Consider the following 26,705-nt stretch of genomic DNA (forward strand, 5'->3'; position numbering starts at 1 on the left):
CCACCACATCTTTTAAAAATATCCCTTATTATTTTTCCTTTTCATGAGAGTAATTTGCACCTGTGCCTTCAGTATTTCAGTTCTCCAGATCCCTCTCCCTTCATTAATTCTTCCCCCATCTGATAATTTCTGACTATATGACTATCCAAATTTCCCCCATGCTTTTCGAAATTTGCTTTCCTATAATCCCTCGTATACAGCACATTCGATTGTGTGCTGTGTGTTAGTATACAAACACTGGCGGCTATAGGCTCTTTCTTAGTTTCCTTGCTCTACATATCTGCAGGTTTCTGGGCTCCATCTCCACTTTGCTTTGCCCCTTCAATTGTGTTTTGTCTTCTTGTTCCTAATGCTTTGTTAGGTTGTTAGCTCTGGGCTTTTGCTCCTCCGTGCCAGGAGTTAATTTGAAACCTTCTTGATCAACTTTTTCAGGTCTCCACAAGGTATAGCTCACCCTTGACCAGGAACCATTCATACAAATTAAACTTTTTTCCAACAACGCTGGCTCCTCACTTCTAATATCTCTCTTTCCTTACCATACTTATCTCTGACAGGAAGGATACACAAAAATCCCAGTAAGTTTTCCCATTCTTTACTTTCCAACCCAGAGCTTCATGCTCTTTGGTGACCCATTTAGCATCTTCTCTAGCTGCCTCTTTTATTCTCACATGGCTCTGAAGGAGACAACAGGAATTCCAAAGACCTCTCTAACCCTTCTTGGATACATGCAGGTGACACTCTTCTGAAGCCTGGGGACCAGAGAGCTACCTCTGGCTCTTTCAGCACTAAGCTTCTGCTCTTCCTCCGGTTGCTGGACAAATTCCTCACACTCGTGTGGCTCTATGGGTCTCTTGACAAGTTCAAAGATATACCAGAAAACCCTTTTCTTTCCTCCTCTTAGAAAATGCATTACCAACATCAATGAAACATTTCATTTTTGCAGTGAAGTACAAAAAGAGAGCAATTGCCTAGCCACACATTTTGCTACCAGCAATGCTAAAACAAAATCATCAGCATCTGCCCACCACAGCGGCTAAGAGGGCTCCACAAATGGGCTCCTTGCACTCAAATCAGACAGAAATGCCCCCTCTTTCACAGAAATACATTTAGATTCTTTTCCTTTTTCAGTGGCTATCACAGCTATTCAAGGCAAGAGTTGAAATATAATCATCTCCCAAAAGGTAACAAAGTAATATATATCAGTTGTGGTTTTTTAACCTGCTATATGAAAAAATAGAAAAACACACACTAAGGACTGTGGTTCAAGTACTTCATGGTTAAGAAACAATATCTGGGTGTGGCTGCTGGAATAAATGAGTAGCATAGCCACACCTGCACAATCAGATTTTTTAAAAAATCAATACATTGTTAGTCTTTCAAACAACTTACAGAAAAGAGTTATCTGGTTGCATAACAACTACCAAAAGGCAAAGAAAAAAAAAGATTGTTAGCAAGGTAATCTTGACCCAAAGAGACAGCATTCCTGTATGCAATGTATGATTTTTTGTATTTAAATCTCTCTCCCTTCCTCTCTGATCCAGTTACATCATACAGATTTAAAGGGGTAAAATGGGAAATTAAAATACAACCCTCAAACTGCCTCTAGATTTGGAGACGCAAATCCTGTTAGTGGGTGGACAAGATGGAATTAATTTATTTTAACGAAGCATCTCTACCACACACAGACTGAACTAATGCCGAGGCAGAAATAAAACATTCTGGTGTAAACTGAAGCCTGTGCTTCAAAGAGGCAAATGGGAAAGTGAATAAGGCGAAAAGAAGACCTGCCTTCGTGGAAAATTTGCAAGCAATTCTGCAAAGCTTATTAGCTCTCTCACATGAGAAAAAAAGATTCTGCTAGTCATGCTTATCAAACCTGTAGCATACCAATAGCATGGAAGAAAAAAAAAGAATCTACATTTTCTAATTAATTAGAGCTGGCTCTCTTAGTGAACACATGCAGCCCTCAAAGTGCTTTTATGGTTCCTGGCCCCAGATTACCTTGGCCCCTACACTGTTTTAATTCAGTATTAAAAAAAAAAAACAATGGGTGGTTCCAGAAGCCTCCAGATAACAGCAACCTATTTTTAAAATATGTCAGAGCCCCTTAACCACCTCGCACCCAAAAGACATACTTTTCAATGTGGCTTTTTAAAAAGAGTTATGATTCATTACTCACTTGTTGAAAAGATGATTGTCCACCTTAATCTTGCTGTACGCCTTAAAATCATCTGGCATTAACATAACTGGAACAGGAACATTGCTCAACTCGTTAATCTGAAAAAGAAACAAAATCTAAACAAAGTAGGCCATGAATAAGGGGGGGGGAGGAAATAATCTGTGCCAACCACAGAGCCAATAAACCTTATTAAATGTTCATTGGTAATTGCAGCACTAAGTGGACGACCTCCAGTTATACAGTCAAAAGAACACTTAACTGTTCACCCTCAAAGCACGTAGGTCACTGCAAGGAGGTCCATCCTTCATATACTGAAACACAACAAATCTGAGGATAGAGTTAGAGAGCTGTCCTGAGGAGGAGGGATTTAGTCCAGTTGTCCCGCTGACTCACGAGGGGCTTGGGCATCACTGGAGCAGGGAATGGTACTTTTTGGACTATACTTCCCAGAACCCTCTTGGAGATGCTGCCAGGGTATTCTGGGTCCTGCAGTCCAAAAAAGTAATTTTTCCAAACTCTGGATCACTCCTTCTCAAGGATCTAAACAGTCCATATGCCCAGGAAATAAATGCCCTATATTGAAAGAATCAGAACTTGGATGACTTTTTCAGTCTATAAATTATTCTCTCTCTCTCTCTCTCTCTCTCTCTCTCTCTCTCTCTCTCTCTCAATTTTGATGCAATGTATTTTTATTTTATAGTCACAGGGAAACACAAGGCCACTCGAAGGTCTGTCTCTGCCAACTGGAAAGTGTATTACATTCCAGGAAGCACTGCCTACACACTTAGAGACCTACCTCTGAAACTGGCAGTGAGACAAATTTGCTTTCTTCTTCTTTTTAATTGTTTTTTTTTTAAGCTGAGATTCTCAAGATGCATTTTCCCCCTCCTCTCCCACAGAATCATGTATTATCTCATGGAGCAGCTGCTGGTGAAGAAAAAACATATTCCCCAACTGGGTTGCTATCTAGAAGACTATTAAAAGCATCATTTAAAAAGAAAGAGAGAGAGATTGCAAAGAGTAAGCAAACTATCAAGGGGGAAATGATCCAACCATTATTTGGAGGGGGGAAAGGCACAGCTAGAGCAGCTTCATTCTAGACCATAGCAGTTGCAGTGGCTCTCACCTGCTCTGGTAGATGATCTGCACTGATACAACAGGCAGAGAGTACCTTTGTTAATCCTCTTGGACCTCTCATTAGCATTGGATACCATCAGCCCTAGAAAATGATCCCACCATTCCTTACCATGCTTATAGCAGACTGTGATGGAGGAAGGTAGTGATGATCAGAAGAATTTCTGATTTACCTGCTGGGGTATATTGTTGCAGGAATGTAATGCGGAAATTCTGTACAATGGCCACTACGACACACTGTTGCTCCAAGTTTTATAACGAGATCCTTGCCATTTTGTATTTGTATCAAGGACAGGGAATGTATGGGCTATTAGCTCTGATCATCAGGGCTAATGGCAGTCATAGTCTAATCACATCAGGAAAGTGACATATTTCTTTCCTCTGATCTACATGAAATTACTATGGGAGATCATTATTAAGGTTTAAATTTGAGTGTCACCAACGCTGACACTATAGCATTCTCCTGCTCTTGCTTATGAGGGGTCCGTACGCAGACGTGGATTTCCTGAGCAGCTGTCTGGATGCAATACGTAATGGGCTGGATGCAGGCTAACAAATAAAAGTTCAATGCACTGGAAGCAGAGCTATGTTTGGCAAACACTTTACTGAGGAAGCCATTATACTCGTATAGCCTGTTTCGGATGGGGCCACATTCTGTCTTAAGGATCTGGTGTTCAGCCAAGGGGTATGGCTGGGCCCAGCATTGTTGCTGGATACTCAAGACAACCTTGCAGTGTATTTTATTATTCCGCATCCTTGCCTGGAGAGAGGCACTCTGTTCACAATTATCCATGATCTGGGATCTCCCAGACTGAAGAAGGGTAATGGATGGTGCAAGGGATTAGTTTAGAAAAGCAGGTAAAAACTTCAGCTGGTTCAATACGCTGTGCTGATTTTTGCTTTCACAGGTCTAGGTCATAGTTCTAATGGTCTCAATTTGGGGCTTAAAATTGCTGCGCCACACAATAATCTGATCAGTAGCTGCCTTCCTCCCAATTACCTACCCTCTAAACTTCTATTTGAAAGGGATGCTGGACTTTCCCCCTACCCCAGTGAGTGAAAATAATGCAGTCATCATGGCCCATTTCAATAGATATTCCAATGCTAATGGTTCTTTTACTGTAAAGCAGGAGCTATCTGCGTTTCTGCACAAGCAATTCCAATTGTTTCACTATAGCCTTGACCAATCTGGCCAGTGTAATCTCCAGATGTGTTGAGATGCAGACATGTGACCTACAAGTCTCATCACCCTTAGCCAGCTTGACCAGTAGATAGCTGCTTATTAACATCTGCCAACTGTCTTGCTAGCATGAGAGTGAGACCGCCCTGTGATTCTGCATGCACAGAAGATCCACCAAAGTGACAGACAGATGTAAAAAATGTTTATATTGAACTCCCGCAACTTCACTGTCATTGTTAAGGAGGAGGCATATGTATATTTTCTTTATTAGCTTCTGGGCATTCCTTTTCTTTTCATCTATAGGAAAAGCCATTTAACATTTTCTGCTAGCGTTTCATATTTTTCACCAAACAGATTAGGGTCTTGGTTTCTAATAAATGAGAATGCCTATGGAGCGCCTCTATTAACATTTTCCATAGCATGGAGTAGATCAGCATCATTTTTACTCTTTTCTTTCCTATGATGTCACCCGCTTTGCATGGACAAAGAAAGGATACCATCATGGCACGGAATCCCCTACTCCAGATAGGTAGAGTGGTGATCCCATTCAACATGATGATTTAATTCTTTAAAATGCATTTCAGCTCCTCTTGTGATGCAACTGTACACCTCAATACATGGCTGGGCTTAGGAAAAGGTTAATAAATGTGTTTCCAAACGTTGCTGGACTGCAACATATGCCCTAACCGAAATAATCAATAGTGAGCAACATATCTGTTGTTGTAATGAAGGAGCACCTTCGGTCAAGCCAGAAGACCTGTAGGCTGCAAAAAGATGCCTGTAAACCAAATCATAGGACTTGACTGAGCAAAACAAGCCACAAACCGCAAATGAAAAAAAGACTCAAAGCCTGCTAAATGTTCTGTGAGAGGGAATGGGAATCCTTTTCCAACCCTGAGCACATACTTTCCAAAGAAAGTTACATTTTCTGCATCACTTTTTGCAAAAAAGAAACATAAACATGTGTTCACTTTGCTCTGAGAAAACTCAATAAAAACCACAGCACAACTAATTACTGTCCCTTAGTATAAACTCATAGGCCATGAGATGGTCTTCCTCAACTTCAATTCACCAAGACTTTTTTTTTTTTTTGGTTAATTTAAAAATTGAGACACACTTCTCTCTTATACCTGAGAAAGTAAGAGGTAGCACTGTAGCTCAGCCACTTTCCCCTGATACATTTGAAGGGGGCCACAAACTGGAAACAATTCTTCACACTCCACCTTATAAGCTTCGTTATGTGACTTATGCAATCAGTCTGTTTCTTTCATATTGTGTTTATGGTCATGGTCCAAAAAAAGGTTGAAAATGGCTGCTGTAACTTGTGGTCAAAATGACTGAACGCAGACATACCCAGACACCACAGCTGGAATGCCCCATTACCAGAGACTCTGGAGTACCTACCAACCGGTAAATGACAACTCTGAACTACACAGAAAGCTAACCATCTGATTCAATGTAAAGCAGCCTTGTATGTTTACCTCAAGAATGTGCTCGGGCTCAGATTTACCCACCATTACTGGACCCCATTCCCTGCCTGCGCTTGTTTCTGATTAAAAGGAGACAACAGAAGAGCAATTACTCACACAGAAGCACAGCGGGCTGCATGCTGGGGGGGGACGACACATAACTTTGCTGCATCAGGACCGACTGAATTAATGAACCAAACACATTCAAAACAGAGATTCAGGCAGAACGTCCAGCAGAAAAAGACTGAGATGATGTGATGCCAAGATAACTAATCCTATTGGGTCCTGTGTGAGCAGTTACTCTGGGCTAATAGATGTCATCATACTTTTAAATGAATCTGTTTTTCAAAGAATACCATAGACATACAATTTGGAAATAACTGCCCTTCACATCTTCATCAGAGGCAGAGGAATGCAAGAGGAACCTTGTTTGATCAAACTAAGTCTTACCTAGTTTCTTATATAGTCTGAAACCCTGTTCCCTAATTCACACCTGCATAAGGTTGATGGCATCAGCAGCAGGGACAATTTTCAGAAATTAAACATTTCCTACTTCTGTACCAAGGGTCTAAAGCCTCCTTTCATTGTTGAAAGCCATGGAAGTTGTGGGATGGGAGGAGGAAGTCTTTAATTACAGAAAAATTCCACCAGTGAGATGGCTTTACCAGTGGCCACTATTTTGCATTCTCTTCCCAAGAGGAGCCAGTCAAATGCCTGGACCTTGTTCAGTATGTCCCTAGCATTGCCTCTCGTCAAACTGAATGGCTATGATGTTAACTTTTTATTCACTCCAAGAAATTTTAGTCATTAGCCCTGGATACAGTCATTATTTCTGTGCAGAAGCTGCCTATATTCCACAGCATAGTGGTGAAGAAAATGAGCTTTTTGGGGGAATGCCAACATGCAAGAAGGGTGGAAGAAAAGAAGAAGTATTGAATTTGCTAAAAAAACTCAACTCTTTCTTTTATGTTTCTATTAGCTCAAGTAAATGAAGGCGAAAAACTGAAATCTACACAATTTGTTAAGAGGAGTCAAATAACTGAGAAGTCAAATGAACTCTCAAAATACAATTTGCCAACTGTAAGTTGTAACAAAGGGAAACACAGCAGGGTAGTCATTCTCTCAAAATGTCTAGTCACCCAAATCTCTCCAAGAAAACAACAACTATCCATAGATGTTTGTCCTCAATGTCTGGATAAAGTCTCCTGCTCTTGCAAGTGGAAGAAACTGGGAAGAGCTGGTCATGAAAGTTTTAAACAGATGGCATGTTTTCCTCAAGAACTTTTCAGTGCACTGTACAACACTGGTCAGAATCCATAGGTGTGCATATGTACACAAGGAAATATTATTATGACAGTGCATAAACATTTATGAAGCATTTTTCTGTCATTCTATTGTACAGTATAATGAAAGTACAACTATCTTTTCACCCGCTTAGCAGCAGGGATGTTAAGTAATATTACGTGGATGACCGAGTCAGAGATACAATCATTGGCTTAACACAACGGTGTGAGCTTAAGATGATGTGAAATTTGAAACCATTTTCAGTAGCATTACTTTACCATGAGAGGGGAAGATATGTTTACTGATATTAATGGAAAATTTTGAATGCAGCTGAGAAAATCCCAGTTGTTTAGTCTTCTAAGCAGATAGATGAGCTGCAGATAATTTGAAATATTGCTCTGATCTCATCAAGTTTCAACATCTGTTTAAAAATATGCATGACGCCATGCATTTCTGATTTAGACTGTGAAATATTAATGCCAAGAAATCCAATTTCGTCACAGAGGGGAGGAGGTTCTGTAGAAATGGATTTATTGTGTTCAGTTTAGCTATCAAAATACAGATTTTATATATATATATATCTACCAAGAAACAGGTTTATTATGCCCCAGCCAGTGCACATGAACAGATATAGAGCTGAGATTCTCTGATGAGGATTTTGTTTGTGCTACAACCCACATAAGCTTATCTTTGAATAAGTCCCACTGAAGACAATGGGTTTACTTCTGCACAGACATGAAAGGCTTGATACCTTTTGGCTCTTCCTCTCATGGCAAGAGATGAGAAGATTCACTAGTGAAAGCATTTCCCTGAAAGGCAAAGTGGTGAGGCAGAATGATCCCTTCCTGCTAGAATCTCAGTACATGTGTGTGTGGGGGGGGGGGAACAGAGTATGCAGAATGACTGCCCTAGAGGCACATCTCCACTCTCACTGAACTCTCAAGTACCAAAATAATACATTTTAAACCCAGCATATCCCTGGTTACATTCTTTTGCAAAATCCCTGTAGAATTAAATGTGCAGTGTGGATGTTCTATAGCATGATCACCTTAAGAGCTGTAAACAACATCTTTATGTTTCAACCACTGACTAAGCATAAGGTTGTTTGTTTGTTTTTTTAACAGACAGAAAATGGCTGGGACAAAAGTGGTGCCAACATGTCTACTTTTTAGCTGGCTAGATAGCTTAGTGAGTTAGGTATCAAGTTGGGAGTTCGATTCCCCAGTGAGCATTCTAGAATAGCCAGCCTGTGTGGCCTTGGGTAAGCTGCACAGTCCCAGGGTATCTCCAGAAGAAATTAACGACTTCTAAGCACTCTCTACCCAGGAAACACCTGAAAACCGTAACCATGAATCAGAACTAACTTAATGGCACACTATTATTATTATTATTATTATTATTATTATTATTATTATTATTATTATTATTATTATTATTATTATTATTATTATTATTATTATCATCATCATCATCATCATCATCATCATCATCATCATCATCATCTATTTTTCACCACTAAGGTTTTAAGCCAATGTAATGTACTGTAGTAAAAGACATGGCACATTATTTTTCAACAACCTGTAATACCAAGAAGCAGATATTAGAAAAGCATATTCCACCTGAGAAGAATATCATGGAAATTATCAGTGGGTTCAGGAAATCAAATCATAGAATAATTGAGTTGGAAGGGGCCGATAAAGCCATCAAGTCCAAGCCCCTACTTAATGTAGGAATCCAAATCAAAGCAGACTTCACAGATGGTTGTCCAATTTTCTCTTGAATGCCTCCAGCGTTGGAGTATTCACCACCTTCTGAGGTAACTGGTTCCATTGTCCTAGTGCTCTAAAAGTTCACTACAGGAAGTATACATCAAACCCACAATGCTAATTCTGTTCCTAATCCTCCGTATATTGTAGTTCTCAATTGAAATATTTCACTAATCATTCAGTGGAATGTGCATGATGGTTAACACTGAAGCATTAACTGATCATAGGAAACAGAAAGACTCAACAGCAGGGTGTGCATCGCCAAGGGTGGCTGCACAGGCGACCCATTCTGTGTTCCTGCCACATGCACAAACAAGGAGAAGTGGGAGTGGGGAGGTCCATTTCTTGCTCACCGTGTGGTTGATTCCCCACATCAGAACACTCAGGAGTGGCTCGGAGGCTCGGAAGAGCTTGACTTTCTGGCAGACGAAATGCTTCTTCTTCGTCTTGGTCTTGGAAGCACTGAGCACACTGCCCAGACCTGCACCAACACTCGCTGCCACAGTGCTCCCGGTACAGTTCGAGGCCATGGCAACGAGAGGTCCCTTTGGATTCCTGACTTTGACAAATCTAACACCGAGTGCTTTGCATGGCACCCCTTGGACCCTTCCCACTTGCGCGATCTACCCCCTCCCCCCCCTTCAAGTGCTTGTATCAGAAAAAGGACTAGCCTTCCTATTTCTTTTAAAGTCTTCCCACCCAGGAGTTTACCCAACCATAAATCCTATGACTCCTGACGTTGGTCCCTATCAGAGCTCATTGCTTGATCCATGTGCTGGTCTTCCCTGGCACCTCCTGGCCTGGCACTCTTTTTTTCAGGAATGCCACCTACGGTTTCTAAAGTGGTATTTCCTGCCCTCCCTGCTTCTATACGCAGTGGTATCCCCCGTAACAGAGCCCCCCCCCAACCCGCGGCGCCACATGGATTTTCCTCACCCACTCACAATGGACGCTCCCATCAAATCTGTGGTGTTTCTTTAACTCTTCCTGTGGGCGCCCCAAATTGCACCATCCATTTCTCCCCCTCCTCCTTCCCTCCTCCTTTACTCAGAATGGCACCATTCGAACCAGGTCAAGGGTAGCCCCCTCCAAAACATTCACTGTGGTGCTACCTTACACGCCACCCGTGTCTAGGCTTTTGCAGCCAGCCCCTCCCACCTACTCCGCAATATCGCCCACCTGAACATCAATTCAATATATATACATACGTATATATATACACGCGCACGCACCATTTACCACAGTGCCACCCACATACATATGTCCTTCTCCCTCCGCACAAGTAATGGTTCAGTCCAAAAAACCCGGCACTGCAACATCACCCCGCTTTCGCAAATGGTTGGGTCCCAGCCCCACCCCCTCCTGTCAGCTGCCAAATAGTATCCCTTGCCTGCCAGCCTTCCCGAAATGAACTGAACGTCGCCCGCCTCTAACGGCAACTCTTAAGTTTCGTCTACTCTACTGCCAATACATCGCTTCGCCCCGCCTACCCCCGCGTTTCGTGCTAAGGTGGTTTGTTCCACCGCGGAACGAGCTCTGCGCTCGGCTCTTGCGCAAAGGAGGCGTCAAGATGGCGGAGACCGGAGGGAGGGGCGGAGCAGGATATACCATTTCAGCCCCAGAGGAATAGCAAGAAAGTCCTGGCGGGCTCCGTAATATAAGGCAGATATATTACTCTTGTCAGGAAAAAGTCGATTTGAAGTGATCTAGAAGATCCAGAGGAGCAGGCAATTATTCCTTTTCAGTCCTCGTTTTTTTTTTCATAATGGTACAATCACCAGAAGATTGGACCGCATCTCTCCGCTCTGCGTCCCAATAGCCAATCAGCGACGAGGCACCTGGATTTTTGTGAATGGGGAATTACAACGATCCATCCTGGGAGGGAGTGTTTTGTTTTAGACAGCGCCGCCTCCGGTTGGAGTAGTCCTTCGCACTAGAAGAAGGCCAGCAATACTGTACAGTAATTGTAAACGAGCATACCTGACCTTGCATAGAAACTCTACTGTACTGTATATTCAAGGCTGCCCGTAGTCGGTAGCGCTTGTGATTTGCTGCCTGATAAAGCAGGGCTACAGAGTGAAAGAGTGTGAATTTTCGTGAATTTTAGAAAAAAACTCACAAAATTTAGAGGATGGAAAAGAAGTCCAATCACACAGTGAAAATATAAGACTTACCGCCAGTTGCCAACACTGTGTCTTACCTTCAGAATGTGTGTTATATGCCCTCAAGTCATTTCTGACTTGTGACTATCCTATTAATTAAGTTACATGGCCTCAAGGACTTTCAAGATAAATGAGATATTTAAGGAGTAGAATTATGTTCCACCCTACCCTACCCTCCTTGAGTTTTCACAGATGACAGGAATTCAAATCCATAGCTACCTCAGTGTCACTATCCACTAGTACACAACACTGGGAACATGCCATAAATCAGTGACCGTAATGACGTTCTGCGGTTCTCTTCTCTTCATTTTATCCAATTCACATAAGAGTTTAAGTTATACTTTAAAATTATGCTGATCTTTCACAATCCCTCCCTATTCTTGATTTAAACTGCAAATATGTACAGTGGGGTCTTGACTTAAGAACGGCTTGAGTTAAGAACATTTTGACTTAAGAATCACTCTCATAGGAAAATATTGACTTGACTTACATACTTAGATTTGAGTTAAGAACTGAAAAAAACCACGTGGGAGGGAGGGAAAGTGCAAAATTTGAACTTTCAGTTAACTTGTTGGCCAGTGAAAAGGGTGCCTGTCTGCTTCCTCACTCCTCCCAGCGTTTAAGAGAGTGGATTGGGAGACAGTCTTCAGACTGCCTGGTACTGCCTGGACTGTATTTTCCCTGCCTTCCCTGAACCTTTCTTGACCTAAGAAAAAAAGAAACAAAATATCCCCCTCTAGTGGTCGAAGGCAGAATAGCAGCTTCCCATTAGTTTCTATGGACGGAAAAGAGCAGATACGGATCAAATGGTTTTCAATGCATTCCTATGGGAAATGCAGATTTGACCTGAGAACTTTTTGACTTGAGAACCACCTTCCAATACAGATTAAGTTTTCAAGTCAAGACCCCACTGTACTTCAAGAAATCCCTTTGATTTCTTGTAACTTATGAATTATATATCTTTTTCCTCCTTGCTATTCTCTTTATTTCTTTGCAATTATTGTTATAAATTATAGCTTATAATTTGTCTCTCTGTACTAGTCACTGAAAAGTTGCATTTAGAATTCTGATCCTATTTCTCTTATTTATCCTTCTCATCTATCCTTAACTGTTTTAAGAGTTTCATCAGTAATTCAAGATTTTTCTTTTCTTTTGACTATGGGTATAGACTTTTTGCATTCTTCCTTAAGATTTCACTCCACCGTTCTTTTCTGTAGTCAATTAAATTTAGTAATACAAATATGTTCTTTACCTAAATTATATTCCTAAGAATTTACACAAGTCATGACCCAGCACTGTGGTTGGTACAGTATAATGTTCTTTTCCGTTACTTAATGTGTATAGCAGTTCATGGCCTGTGCCATAACACATTCTCGGTCTTGTTTTTCCAAAGAATAGAACATATGCATCCTCTGCTTCAGATAATATATTCTTATTTAACAATAAATTGGCCACCCAGTGATGTCCACATATACAACCATCTGTTCAGTTGTCTATTTGCAATTAACAAATTGTTGGCATCACAGAATTTAACAAGTTGCTTTCCTGCTTTGTTTTGATATCCTAGGCCAGGTTCTCTGATGTTTCATTTTGCTTTACTCCTTACTTTTGCATTCCAGTCGCCTGGTTGCCAGCATGTCCTGTTCTGATGTGTGATCATTTGCTGTCTGGACACTTGCATAAAACATGTTTATTTCTTCTTCTATATTTAGATTGAAGCATAAACTTGAATGATAGCGATATAGTGATCAGCATTCTATTACGGCTCATTGATATTATTATATCAAATGTCATATTATTCTTTCACTATTAGACCTACCCCACTTCTTCTGAGTTCATTATTTCCAGAATAAAATATTTTCTAATTACCAGCACTCTGCCAAGACCCCAGTGGTCAGCTGCTACTAAGCAATAAATGCTAATGACTTTTTGCATCTACTACTGCACACTTATTAGTTCCACATGATATTCAAGAGCCTATAATGCGGACAGCTTATTAAGGAAAAATACAAAAATGTCACACACTGGTTTAAAATAATTGTATATATATATATATATATTAAATGCCACCAGATATACAAAGTTCAACTTTACATGTCACAAAAGAATAATCTATAGAAAAATCTTGTACAGCATTAAAGTTCTATTTGGTCAACTTTGTTCTCCAAGGAAGTATGTCTGCCCACTTCAGAAATTCTTTCGTGCATATGCACAGAAATATGCATGTTTTCTAATAAAAAGCATTGGGGGGGGGAAATAAACTCTTCCTTAAAAGTTAAGAGTCCTTAAGAGTCTGTCCCAATAGCACCTTAGAGAGGTGGGAAAAACAAACTCAACAAGGTACAAACTAAAGCCCAGCACTATCCATGGGGCCTCATTAGTTTGGACAGGTCCAAATTCAGATGCACCTTGCCCTTTAAGAACTTAAACAGGAGCAGAACTATATCAGCTAGCAAAATCTCTGTGGTGTTTCTTTTTCATCAGAAGTACCAAAGAACAGCCATTTCTGTCACCTGCTTCCTATTCATCACATGCACTGTTGGTGCCAACTTAAAAGTCTTCCTTTACCTGGTGCCCCCTCCCCTAAATTATATAGCTTCTCTGAGTTAAATTATGAGGCATCAAATACAGGGCAGGGGCTACAATTAAAATGGCTTGTAAGGAGTACATGAAATTTAAAGACAAGATGGAACTACTTACTTATCATTAAAATACCTTAATCTGGAGGAGGGAAACTGTTTGAAGCAAAGCATCACAGTTTACTCCCTCACAACATTCCCACACAAGGTCTCTCACACAGGGGAAAAATGTTATTAAGATCTTTTAATAGTTTTCCCTCATAGCTGTGAGACTCCTTGCCATCTCCTTGAGGTAAAAAAAAGTATCCCAGATAAGCAAGTCCATAGTGGTTCTAGTGAAGGAAGACAATTTCATCTCTTCATGAAGTTTTTTTCCAGTGCTGCTGCTGTCCTTTGGATAGAGTGAATGTTCCTCTTGACTCTGTCTTCCAGAGAGGAGGTGGATGCACTCTCCAGCTTTATATGGCTGCAGCAGAGGAGAAACACAGAAGGATATGTGTTAATGATAGTAAAAACAACCTTTGCAGCTATATGGCATTTTTAGTTGTCCCCAAAAGAAAGCTGGCACAGAGAAAAAAGAAAGAAACATGTTGAGGAGAAACAAGACTCAAGTACAGAGTAGTGCCAAACTGTTGGGACTCCTCCCCACCTAGTAATACCTGCAGGAAAGGCGAGAGGAGATACAAAATACGAAATATTCTAGTTCAAGAAGAGAAGTATATCTGCTAATCTTTTTCTCTATTCTAGGTACTCATTTCTCTGCTCCTCCTCTCACACCACGTATCCCTGAACAGCCTCCATTTTCGTATTTATCGGACTGTGGCTCACCACTATCAGAGTCACTCTAATGCTCAGGTCTTGAGCTGAGTCTTGTCTGAATAACTGGAATTTCACCTTGTTTAATGTCCCATTACGATTTCATTTTCTCTTTATTGATCCCAGTTTTTGTCTATCTATCATAGATATTATTCCCTTGCCTGTAATCTGGCCTGTAATCTGGGAATAAGTATTCCCTTGCCTGTAATCTGGCTAATTATTCCCTTGCCTGTAATCTGGTTTGCCTGTAATCTGGCTACTTTCCCTTGCCTGTAATCAGGCAAGGGAATCTGGTTCCTTAAACCAGAGATTGGAAATGTTAAGAGGTAACATTAATGTGTGAATGTTACAGTGAACAACAAAAAAAAAGATTTTAACTAGTTACATACTACTAGTTAGTAGTGGCAGTTCCATACTACTTACTAATAAGTACTGCATCATATAAGTAGTTAATACTTGTTAATACAGTGATGTGCTGATTTTTTTTAAAACATTTTTTTTACAACTGGCCCCAAAAGGCCAATCTGCCTCTCCTGCCACTAAAAAATAACAAAGCAACATGACACAGTGATCACTTGACATTAAACTATTTGTAAAACTTTATTCTGTCAGGCTGAAATCCTGTTGTGCAGGTCTACCTCCACAATGGAAATTATATTATTGGCAGCAGTAGACTGCTGTGGATTTGTACCTCCTTTTGTGATTTCAGTCTGCATACTGCTTGTACACAATGTGAAGAAGTCACGTGCACCCCAAAATTGCAAAAGGAAGGCTTTAACGGGTAGTTAAATTCCCACTGTGCAGATGGACCTTACCCAACAGAATTTCAATCACAGTGAAAAAGTAACTCTCGAGATATGAATTTATTTTAAAATATTTAATTTAAACATGTTTTACTCCCAGTACATATGTAATATGAAAGTTATGAAAACAAATACTGTACAAACATACTGGCTCCATTCCTTCCCTCGAGAGAAGAGACAGGATCTGGGGTGGGAGAGAGAAACCTCACTACCTTCCACTCTTGTCTTGCCATAAGTATAGGCAGTTCTCACCATACTCCTATGCTTTGATTGCCATTCATAAACTTGTATGCTCAGCTGGTGAATGGGTGTGAACATTCCATCTTGAAAACTGGAAGTGAAAGCTATGCCAAAACTGACTTAACAAGCCATGGCAGAGCTGACATGGACACACTGTCTACTTAACCTCTGTATCATAAAGATTGAAGAGGTACAGTGGTGCCTCGCTTAACGAGCGCACCGTATAACGACGAAATCGCATAGCGATGCGGTTTCCGCGATCGCTAATGCGATCGCTTACCGATAGCCCCAATGGGCGAAACTCGCATAGCGAAGGTCGGTAAGCATTTCGCTTACAGACCTTCGCTTTGCGACCCGCGGATCAGCTGTTTGGCGGGTCCAAAATGGCCGCCGGAACAGCCGAAATGGCCGCGCGCAGCGTTTTCGCGCCATCCCCTCACTTACTGAGGGCGCGAAAATGGCTGCCGGCTATGGGAAGACTTCGCTAAACGGTGAGTTTTCAGCCAATTTGGAACGCATTAAACGATGTTGGCTTTTTACTTTCCGTTTAACGAAGTTTTCACACAGTGAAGGTTAATCCGGAACGGATTAACCTCGCTATGCGAGGCACCACTGTACTCTTGGTTTGTACTCATAGGAGAAAGAAAAAAATCTGCAAGTTTGGGAAATTACTTGATCCCTCAACTTTTTAACACCATCTAAACATTAGGAAAGAAAGATGGAAGTGTTCTGACCAGTGTAGTAATGCAAAAGACCTAACTTTAGTTTTCAAACTGACCATTTACAGGAGATGAGGTGGCTGCAGTAAATCAGACAAGGAGTGTTCTCTATTGTGCCAGAAAGCAGCCTTCCTGAAAGCAGAGGTCTTTCACATCTCTCAGTACTGACACCTGGAGATGCTGGGGACTGAACCTGGTATACAAAGCATATGCTCCAACATTCTCCTCAATTTTAGAGGCCAAGGGAATTAGGACACTCACTGTATGAACTTCCCATCACTGCGACCCAGCTTCTCCAATGCTCGCTCTCGCTCCTCCTCTTTTCTGTGCCTGTTCACATTGTTCTTTCTTTCCTCTTCCCGCCACTTGGCATTCTCCATCATTTCTTGACGTCTTCTCTCTAGCTCTTCTGCTGAGAGCTTTCTGCTTAAAGTAGACAAGACTAACTTCAGATGTACAGGACTTTGAAGCTAGAATCACAACAGAGTATTTGACCAAACTTCAAAACAAGCCCCAACTCAAGCACAAATTGTCTGAGTAAATCCCTTTCTATCAGCTAATGTAAATGGAAACAGGGACTACAAGGATAGGTTTATAATAAGTAGGGAATCAGAGACCATCTACTCAATGGTGGTGATACACCAAATGTAACTGATTAAAGCCAGGACTTATTCTGGAAAGTATCTGCAGTATCTGGACTTGTTCTAGCAACATGTGAAGTCATAATAAAGAGTGTAATAATAAAGCCACATGCAACAGACCTCTCTGCTGGCTGTTTTAAAGAGGCACTCCTGTTTCTAGGAGTATGTCTTCAACTGGCAATATATATGTAATTGTAAAAGCACAACTGGATATTAGATCATCCAGAAAACCTATTTCCTTTAAAAGTTAAACCTCCAGTTTAGTATTTGTTTGGATGAAGGAAAAACAATGCAATTTAAAGTGCTCTGAGTTGTAATCTCTGCAATGAGCCAGAGGGTTATAAACTGTAATTTGTTAATGACAAAGATAGGTTTTTGCTCTGGAATATCCAGAAAGGTGCTGCTGAAAAAGTGTGAACAGCATCTGCACTTTTAAGAAGCAAAAAGGTTCTATGACTATTTTAAACTCCTTTCCCTAATCAGTTTTCAAGTTTCCCACATGGGTTGCAGTTCTTCCTGGAACAACCTCCTTTACTTATTGCACAGCACATGGCTCTGTTCCCACCACCCAAAATACCTTGACGACTGTTGTCTTCTGTAGCCTTCTCTCCTTGGAGAAGGACTCTTCCCTCCTCCCTTTGCTTTAGGATCCTTGTTGTTATGCCTGCAATGCAGGAGAAATTTTCTTTTCACCACACACACACACACACAAACAAAAAAACCACATTCAGTCCCAAAGAAACTGACATTCCACCCTCCTGCCCATTCCTCGTTTTGTGATATAATTGAATGTATACTAGAGGCATGGCAATGGTTTTCCAAGAAAAGTCAGATCCCGGCTTGCTTTGTGATCACATCCCAACCAGATGCAAATAACCACAAACTAGGATGAAGCTGACCAGGTTCCACACTGTCATACTATGTGTTACATACAGCTAGCGTGACGGGAGGTGGGAACTTAAGAGGGTGGAGCTAAGGTATTTAAGGGGGAGTGAATGAGGTGTGACTCAGATAGGGTTTGAGATAGGGACTAGATAGGGACTTGATAGGGTCTGGATAGGGACTTAGGGAGTTAGGTCTTGTACATGTTGTGTAGTCCTGTGCTATATATTAGAGTGAAGGTCTGAGAGAGAGTGTGGGGGGGGGGTACTTTATTATACTGATTGCCTTTTATTTTAATTATTATAGTGATTTACCATTCCTTTTGTTATTATCAATAAACATAAGTTTTTATTTTAAAAATCATACTTTTGTCTGAAGAGTTTTATGAGGGAATGGTTGGTGGCAGCATGAATAAAGTGAGGTTGTGAGAGTGACGTGGCAGCTCCTTTGTGACGTGAGAGGAGGCTGTCACAATAAAACTGCCCGTCACTGCTGAAGCTGTGTGTCATCTACCAATGGCGTGACGGAGGGTGGGACATAAGGGGTGGAGCTGTTGTATATAAGGGGAGTGAATGGTGTGAGTGATTTAGATAGGGCCAGATAGGGCTTTGAGATAGGGTTGAAATAGGGAGATAGGGCTAGGAGATATTGTGAGATAAGAACTGTGCTATATAGTGAGGGTCTGTGAGAGTGTGTGTGTGTGATTGTTATATTATTATAGTGATTAAAGTATTATTTATAGTTTTTATTTTGAAATCATACTTTGGCCTGAAGCTTTATTTGAGGGAATGGTTGGTGGCAGTGGAAACGAAGAGTGATTGAGTGTGACGTAACGGCCCCTTTGTGAGGTATAAGGTGACTGTTACACTATGTATTCAATAAAGGAAAGGAGCAGCAGCTATCTGAGTATGGCTTACTGTCTGTGCTGGTTGGGTGATCTCGACCTCTTGCGACTGCTTGTCTCCACCTGATTTATTCTCTTGGTGTCAGAGTTCCTCTCGGGTGAAAGGCATTTGCCCTTTGATGCAGACCTCCCTTGGGGCTTCTCAAATGGTACCTTCTTGTGGCCAGTATCTCGGACCTAGAATGACAAAATAGATATTAATGCTGAACCTACTGCTATCACCCAGAGAAAATAATGCTGTACAAAAAATCCCCCCCCAAAAAAGGACATGAGAACAAATTTAACTGATTAACACGTGCAATTCTTTTCCTGGGGTTGTTTACATACAAACACCTTTGGGAGTAAGTGCAGAATCAGAAGCAGCCATGCCACTAAGTGACTTAACTCTTCCCCCCCCCCCTCAACACAGTAAAGGGCACCCTCTGGGCAACATGCAGGCAGCTATACATACTTGCAAGCCATATTGTGGCAATTTGGAGTGAAGAGGCTCCAGTGAATTGTCAACCCTCTCTCGTGACCTAAGGCCAAACAAACAAACAAACAAACAAAACAACAACAGGACTTTATCAGTCTGATTGTGTTATTAAGCCAGGGTGGTGGTAAAAGTTTTCTAATTATTTTCAGGTACCCTAATTCTAAATTCTTCTGGGTCCAAGTCAAGCCACTACAAAGCTCCCAAGGGCCTGGCAAAATTTTAAGATACTTCATGAATGAGGAAGAGATACAAGGCAAATTGGAGACTGAAGGATGCGGATCAGAATACATGTAGAGATCTTATAAGGATCAGGATGTATTGAGGGATCCTGTCAGAAGCAGGATAAAGATATCTAAGTATGTAATTCTGTCAAGCCATAGAGAAGAGACACTGCTGTCTTTCTGCAGGAACTTGTGAACACCCTGGGCAACTAGATTGCCAGTCCTCACTTCAGAGAGCCGTGGTCACTCTGTGGAGAAGATTTGGTTTGGACATGGACTCAAATGGTCATGGATTCAAATACTAGCTTTGAAATGTAGGGCAAATCACCTAATCTTCGCTATCCACCTCTAAAATAGGAATGGCAAAACATTACTCCACAAGGCCAAAAAACTAAGAGTATAAAGCAACAGCCAGAATCCTAAGAGTGTTTGCATAACATTTCTGCAACTTGCTGCTGCTAACTGGTAAACTGAGTGCATCATCTCAGTGTGCAACAACATTGTTGCAATGTACTCCTCCAATAACTCTTAGGTTTAGCACAATACAAATAAATTCACATTTCCCCAACTATATGACATTATTGCAAACACAGGGAAAATTCACATTATTCTTTGAGGAATCGTTTCTTTTTTAACACCCAACAGGAGATTGTGTGAATGTCTATGTCATTTTAATCTGTGTGCAGGGGTATTCCTTGTGTTGACATCTTGGCGATGTGTTTCACATGGTATGGGATGCCGTCCTATTAGGAAATCAGTAATTATGCCTGCTATGCAAACTGTTTCCCTTAAAAAAAAATGTAATAAACCATTTGACTTTAGCACTGCATCACACAGGTGCTAGAGTCTTTCTGTCTGCAACAGTAATTTAGCACTATGCCACTTAAAATAAGATGATTATGGACCAGGACAGAATGCAGGAGGAGTCAGAACCGTCCCGTGGGTGGATCTGGGTCTATTTAAGGCCATTTAAAGAGTGGTGTGGTCCCCTGCAACACGTCAACCCAGTCTGAGGCTGCCCCTTAGGATGGGGATAATGACACAAAGAGCACATGACATGAACTGATACAATAATATCTGAACACAACCAAAACTTATCAATTAGGTGCAGCAAGTTATGCAAACCTTACACAAAGTTTACATATTCTGGCCAATACGTAAACCAGAACAGTGATATGTTGTGCATAAACATACTTGGCTTTAATATGTTCATCTTCACTGCTGCTAGGGCTGTGGTGTCTGTGTTTCTTGTGCTTCTTTTTCTTCTCCTTCTTCTTTTTCTTCTTCTCCAAACTGCTTTGCAACTAGAACATTTGAAGCGGGGACAAGAGACGTAAGTTCCATTATGTACTGGAACCATTTAAAGCAGGGGTCCCCAACCCCTGGGCTGCTGACCGGTCCATGGCCTTGGAAAGACCAGACAACCAAGACAGATGAGTGGTGAGCAGCAAGTGAAGCTCCGCCTCCTGTCAGCATGCTCCTATTAGGTTCTAATGCCGCTGCTGATCTGACAGGAGGTGGAGCTTCCATTGCAGCTCACCTCCTGCTCGCCATTTCCTTTATGAGTTCAATTCAAAGCTAACCTCCAACAACCTACTGCATAACAGGTACTCCCCCCGAATCCTTGGCAGAACGGTCTTCAACTAAACTGGTCCCTGGTGTCAAAAAGGTTGGGGACCACTGATTTAAAGCATTATTGGATAACACCCTCCCATGTCAGTCTCTCTTCTTGTGACCCCGACAGATCAGTGCAGAAAGAATGCAAGACTGTAGGCTGCCTGCATACTTAAAAATTTGAAGCTGCTGTTTTGTCCCCACTTCAAAAAAATACCTGGAATTTTAATCCTTGCTGTAACAATGTGATACAGACAGCAAACACTACAATCCTTTGCATATTTACTCAGAAGACAATCCTTGCAGCTACAGCTCCAGAGGATTGCAGCCTTAGAATTTAGTTTCATGTAGTTCTTATTTTGTCCCTTCTCAAAGCTTTCGGCATTACCCCCTACCAATTCTTTGATCTTCTTCATTTTTACAGGATTGTTCAGAACTTCACGTTTCTTCTCCTCTTCTCTCTTCCTAAAGAAGAAAGGAATAGATTTAAATAACGGTCAAACCTAAGTTCCTATGCACCAATAAAGATCAAACAAACAAACAAACGCTGTTTTATCCCAGCTCTGAACAAATCTTTAGATTAACAGCTCTGCTACATTTTTTAGATGCTACACACCATTATATGGTGGAACACTGAGGAGACATATGAGCAAAATTAAAAGTTTGCTGCATGGTCATGTTAGACAGCCCACAGTTCCTTTGAAATTTAGCAACCAGCCAGGGCACCAATTGGTTCCCAAATCAAAGCATCTGTCGTACATACCTTATCATGAAAAGTGGATCTTCCCGAATTTTGCTGGCCATATCCAGGGCAGAGTTGGCACCTGTGGGGGCAAAAATAGAGCCTGGCAGAAGGCCAGTCTCAGAAGAACAGCCTCCTTCCTTGTCCTCCATTGGCTCAAAGACATATTTGTCAACTGGACGGCCCATAAGATATTCATCTCTGTTCACCATGCCTCCTGGTCCTTGGTACATCCATTCCAGCTTTTCATCTCTTTTCCTAATTAATTGGGAGTTGAAAGGGACAAACAATCAACTTGAAAACCAAGGTGATTACACAACAGACAAGAGTTACTTGAACTACTACAGTGAATTTTTACGGAAGGAAACTACTCAGGCTCTACATTAATAGCTAATGAGAATTAAGCAGAAAACAGTAATTTCTATTTTCAAAATACAGTTTTAATTGGACTTTGATGCATTTTCTTCATATATTAGTAGTAGTATATAGCTGGACTTCTAAAGTATTATGTCCTTTGCCTAGAAATGGGATCTATGAGATATGAGCACAATATAAAAATGCAAGAATACTAATGTATATAATAAATGTCATCTCAAGCATTCCCCCCAAAAAACTGGTAAACAATAATTTTAAGATACTGAGGAAACTCTTCCTCAGTGACTATCTTGGCCCCAAAAGGTAAATTCAATATCCTCTCCCTTGCATGTTTGTCCAAATCCATATTCCCAGGAAAGGGCATGTCTACAAGAGGAAGAACAATTTTATTGCCACTCTGCATCCTGATCACCAGCAGGACAATTTCCCTCAATAAACTGTCTCCTTGAAGTAGCTTGGGAATCAGTTCTATTTGTGCAGCTGGATTTTTTGCCCCTAAGTAAAAGCACCTCACCCAATAATGTCAAATGTTATCAAAACTATAAATCACATTGAAAATTAAAATGTTTACATAAATAAATAATCTACAGAGTGAAAGTAATAAACTGCTCAGATTGGAAAGTTACAGTTCACAAACAGACAGGACAACACACAGAAATACATGACACATACATTAACCTCCGGTATTTAAATAATCTATTAAAAGGATGTTAGGTTGGCCTACAGAAGGAAAGCCTGCATAAATGTTTTTAAAATGTGCCTCATCTGTGAGGGAACAGCACTCCATATACACAACATCACAACACTAAAGTCCTGCTCTCATACAAGCAATAAAGGTTAAATTTAGCCGAAGTCTCACTCTTTCCACTAGAATTCCACTTACAGAGCGCAATGGGAGTCTTTTCCGTTAAAAACAGCATGTAAGTATTTTATATTTTAAAAAGTGTTCAGATTGTGTCTGTTCATCAGTGGTATGATATTCCACAGGAAGAGGTCTGGCCTATGCTAGGGACACTTAACAGACGGTTTTGAGAGGACTGTACCTACAAGCCACATGGTAACTATGGCAATCTTCATAATGAACTAGCTTCCATGACCAGAGGTGAGCACAGAATAAAGGAGACTGAAAGAAACACTACATGCTTCATATTCCTTTTGATTGCTGTGGTCATTGCTAGATTAGCTTAGGAAAGCACTCCTAATCATAACATCTGTTACGTCATTAAAAAAAGGTTTTCCTCCAATGAAATCTTTCCCAACATACTTGACAGCGCCCACATCTTCTGCATAACGCTGCATTTCTTCTCGCGCTCGCTCCTCATGCAACTCCCGCTGCAGTTCTTCAATTTTCTTCCGTTCAGCTTCATGTTTCTGTTCTGCCTTCCAAACTTTTTCCACATTACGCAAGGTTTGTGGATGCCAGCTTTTCTTGAGGTTCTGTGGATAAGAACATACTTATTAATATAAAACAGATTAAAACTTTCTGCTTCAGTGCTGCACCAAATAACAAACATCTCCAAGACACATACATGGAGAGAAAATCTTAGGCTGAAATCCTGTTCTGTAACTTCTGCCTGTGTATAAAGCTGATGATATCATCAGCAGGGGTGATTTCCCGAAATTTAATAATTCCCAGTCCTGTCCTAAGGCTCCTATGCAATCCCTTTCATTGCTGGGAAGCAGTGGGAGCTATAGGACTGACAACTGGCATCACCAAGTAAAGTCACCCTGGCAGTGGCAATTTTAAGATTAAATATATCCTCCTCCCATTTTGTGGCTCCCATTACTTCCTGACAGTTAAACAGATTACATGGGAGCCATAGGACAGAAGTACAAAATGTCTAGTTTTCGGAAAATCATCCCTGCTGATGACATCATCAGCCTTACAAAACTGTAAGTTATGTAACAAGACTTCAGCTGCTACAGCATACAAGATGGAAGGGGTGCCCTTCCCTATAATTCTACCACCCGACTCCCTTTAACTAATCTATCTTCCAAAGAAGAAAAATCTGTTGCTTCCAAACACACTGCACTTCAAGAACCTCATTCATATTCTTGACATGAAAATTCAAACGCCAGGCTGATGTAGTGATTCATGTCTTGGCAGGGGATGTGAAAGAGCCAGATTTAAATCCCCAACTCAACCATGAAACTCACTTGGTGGCTAATCCTTCCTTCTCAGCTTAACTGATCTCACCAACTTCCACGAAGTCAAGGAGAAGAAATACAAATCTTTACTTCTTTGAGTTCTTTGGAAGAGAGGGATGTGAAAGTAACTAATAAACAAACAACAGGTTGGCCAGTCTTTTCTCTCCGAAAACAAGGCCACAACACGTTTAGTCTCATGTTTACCTGGAAGACCCTCGCCACTTGAAGCCTAATGAGTTTCTCCTAATCACCTCCCTAATCTTATTAACAGACATTTGTAAGAAAAAGATCCCCAGACCCTCATAGCTCCTTCAATTGTTTTTTCCCTTAACATCTCCGGAGGGAGAAAGGCCATCGTTGGCAATCATCACCCCGTCGCCCACGAGCCTACCCCCCAACCCACCCCGCTTCCTCACCAGATCGCCGCCCCCCATGGCGACAGCCGCGACCCGAACAACCGCAAAGTCGCTCCTTCGTTCTCTGCTTTCGGCAGCCTTGCTCCGGCAGGCGCAGAGTGATGACGCAATCTCCTGATTCCGGCTCCAGCAACCGGAACTGACAGAGGAAGAAAGGAAGTAGGGGAGGGACCCTGTTGAAGGGGGCTGTGGGCGTGGGAGCGGTCGTAACGGTTTCTATCACTTGGTTGTGGATGTGTAAATACGGATTTTATGAATCCGTATTGAAAGGGGCGGGGGGTATGATGCCTGTGTACATACATACAAATACATGTATACCTAATTCTACGTGCCGTACATTATTTTTCTTTTATGAGCACCAAAGGGAAACTGTGATTTTAAGACAGGGGAAAAAAAGGAAAACTTTCATGCTGGCTGTTTCTGCTACAACTCAGCCCCTGTGACAGCTTTTTTTTTTAATCCCTTAAGATGTTGCATTAATGACTTCCACCATCCTGGTCCTTCGTCATGGGAGTTGTCTGAACATTCCAGACCATCTCATTCTTTGAGAATTCATGGTCAAAATATGAGACCTGAGGATCAGACCTTTGTAATGTTAAAAAAAGATGAAGTAAGGGCTTTTTCCAGGATTTATGTTGATGGGGTAAGGATTGTGGAGCACAAGAGGCTCCTGAGTTGCAACTCCCAGTGAACCAATTGTGGGCACACCAGGAGCAAAGAGAGAAGACGAGGGAGAGAGCAGGTTGATGCATGCATTTCGTCCAACTTGCTAGTGGAAGTAACATACAAACATGATGCTGTGCTATGATAGCTGGCACCAGCTGAGAATGAGTGGAGATTGGAGTCTTGGCTTTTGAACTACCTTATAAAAACCAAACCACCAGAAGCCAAGAGAAGTAATTCTGTCTCACAGCATCTTTGCCAAAGCCTCAACAAACGGTAGTGACTTAGCCTGAAATTTCACCTCTGTAATAAAGTGGCACAAGAAATAAGCAGTTTTGGAAGGGAGAAAAGAGTGGGTTTTTAGAAAACAAAGTCCTTATAAGGCAAGCTGAGAGGACCATGGTTTGGACATCAGGGCAAGTTCTGAAAAGATCAGTCCACAACCCCATCCTTAAGATTGAATAAATGTGGCAACTGGAAGAATCCATCTTTTTTGCAAATTAGTGTCCAGTCTCTCCTCTGAAGCTATCTAATGTAGCGACCATCCTGCAGCACCAGTGTTTTCCATAGAGATTGATCTGGTTGAAAAAGTAATTTATCTTGCTTGGCCTGAGACCCACCTCAGGTTGCAAGAAAAAATCTGGACTCTGCACATTTGGCCGATTTACATAAATTCCAGAAATGTTTTAAATCAACCTCCTTTTTTGTAAGTCACCCAATGTGACCTTACATTTCTTTATGTTAAAAGTTAAATGGTAATATCTTCTCTTTTTACAAATTAAATAAATATGTATCTTTTTATTATTTAAATGTGTATTTATTTTCTGTGCTTTACAGCAGTTTAAAAACCCAAATAATGTTTTCACCAAATAAAAATAAACCGTGTTTTAAAAAGGAATAACAGACAAAGATAAATCACACTGGGGAAAAAACATTAATAAAATGAATGAGAACACAAAATGTTTTTTAATCATAGAGAATTAGTGGCTTGTAAAAATCTATTTCTTTGATTTCCATCTGTCCTGTCCCACAAAACTGGCACTGAAAGCATAGCAAGGTTAAAAATCAGATAGCATGAAACTCTCAAGACACTGTAAAACTAAAAAGCAGTTAAGAAATCGTAATAGTTAGAAAGGACATCAGTTAAATAAAAAATACCACTCACCAGTTCAAAGCCCCCTCTGCATGAGTGCCCAATTGCTGTAAGCTTGCCTGAATAAGTAGGTCTTAGGAAGAACCTGGGCAATTCCTTCCATTCTGGGCTCCTTTCCTTCCTTCTCTCCCTTCTCCTAC

At 41.1% G+C, this 26,705-nt stretch overlaps 2 protein-coding genes across 3 annotated transcripts in view; both read right to left on the reverse strand.

Annotated features, from left to right (window-relative positions):
- Positions 1 to 10,196, reverse strand: part of PIP4K2B (phosphatidylinositol-5-phosphate 4-kinase type 2 beta) — a 30,495-nt gene extending 20,299 nt beyond the window's left edge. Inside the window, exons 1-2 of the mRNA XM_020814532.3 lie at positions 9,366 to 10,196; positions 2,180 to 2,277 (exon numbers count right to left, since the gene is read on the reverse strand). Coding sequence (XP_020670191.2) covers positions 2,180 to 2,277; positions 9,366 to 9,542 — 275 coding nt within the window. The 5' untranslated portion in view covers positions 9,543 to 10,196. The remainder of the gene's footprint in view (positions 1 to 2,179; positions 2,278 to 9,365) is intronic.
- A 3,006-nt stretch (positions 10,197 to 13,202) lies between these two features.
- CWC25 (CWC25 spliceosome associated protein) lies at positions 13,203 to 24,891 on the reverse strand. 2 transcript variants are annotated; one of them, XM_020814537.3, is made up of 10 exons: positions 24,750 to 24,891; positions 23,450 to 23,622; positions 21,832 to 22,068; positions 21,464 to 21,533; positions 20,649 to 20,758; positions 19,210 to 19,276; positions 18,772 to 18,935; positions 17,550 to 17,636; positions 16,593 to 16,754; positions 13,203 to 14,219 (listed from the first exon to the last, which is right to left on the reverse strand). In XM_020814537.3, the coding sequence occupies exons 1-10, from the start codon at positions 24,765 to 24,767 to the stop codon at positions 14,105 to 14,107; spliced, it is 1,203 nt and encodes a 400-aa protein (XP_020670196.3). In that variant the 5' UTR covers positions 24,768 to 24,891; the 3' UTR covers positions 13,203 to 14,104. The 2 variants fall into 2 exon arrangements, with proteins under 2 accessions (XP_020670196.3, XP_020670195.3); XM_020814536.3 differs by having other exon boundaries at positions 16,593 to 16,757.
- Positions 24,892 to 26,705: the final 1,814 nt, after the last annotated feature.

The sequence above is a fragment of the Pogona vitticeps genome, chromosome 6 (assembly GCF_051106095.1).
Source record: "Pogona vitticeps strain Pit_001003342236 chromosome 6, PviZW2.1, whole genome shotgun sequence".
Classification (NCBI taxonomy): domain Eukaryota; kingdom Metazoa; phylum Chordata; class Lepidosauria; order Squamata; family Agamidae; genus Pogona; species Pogona vitticeps.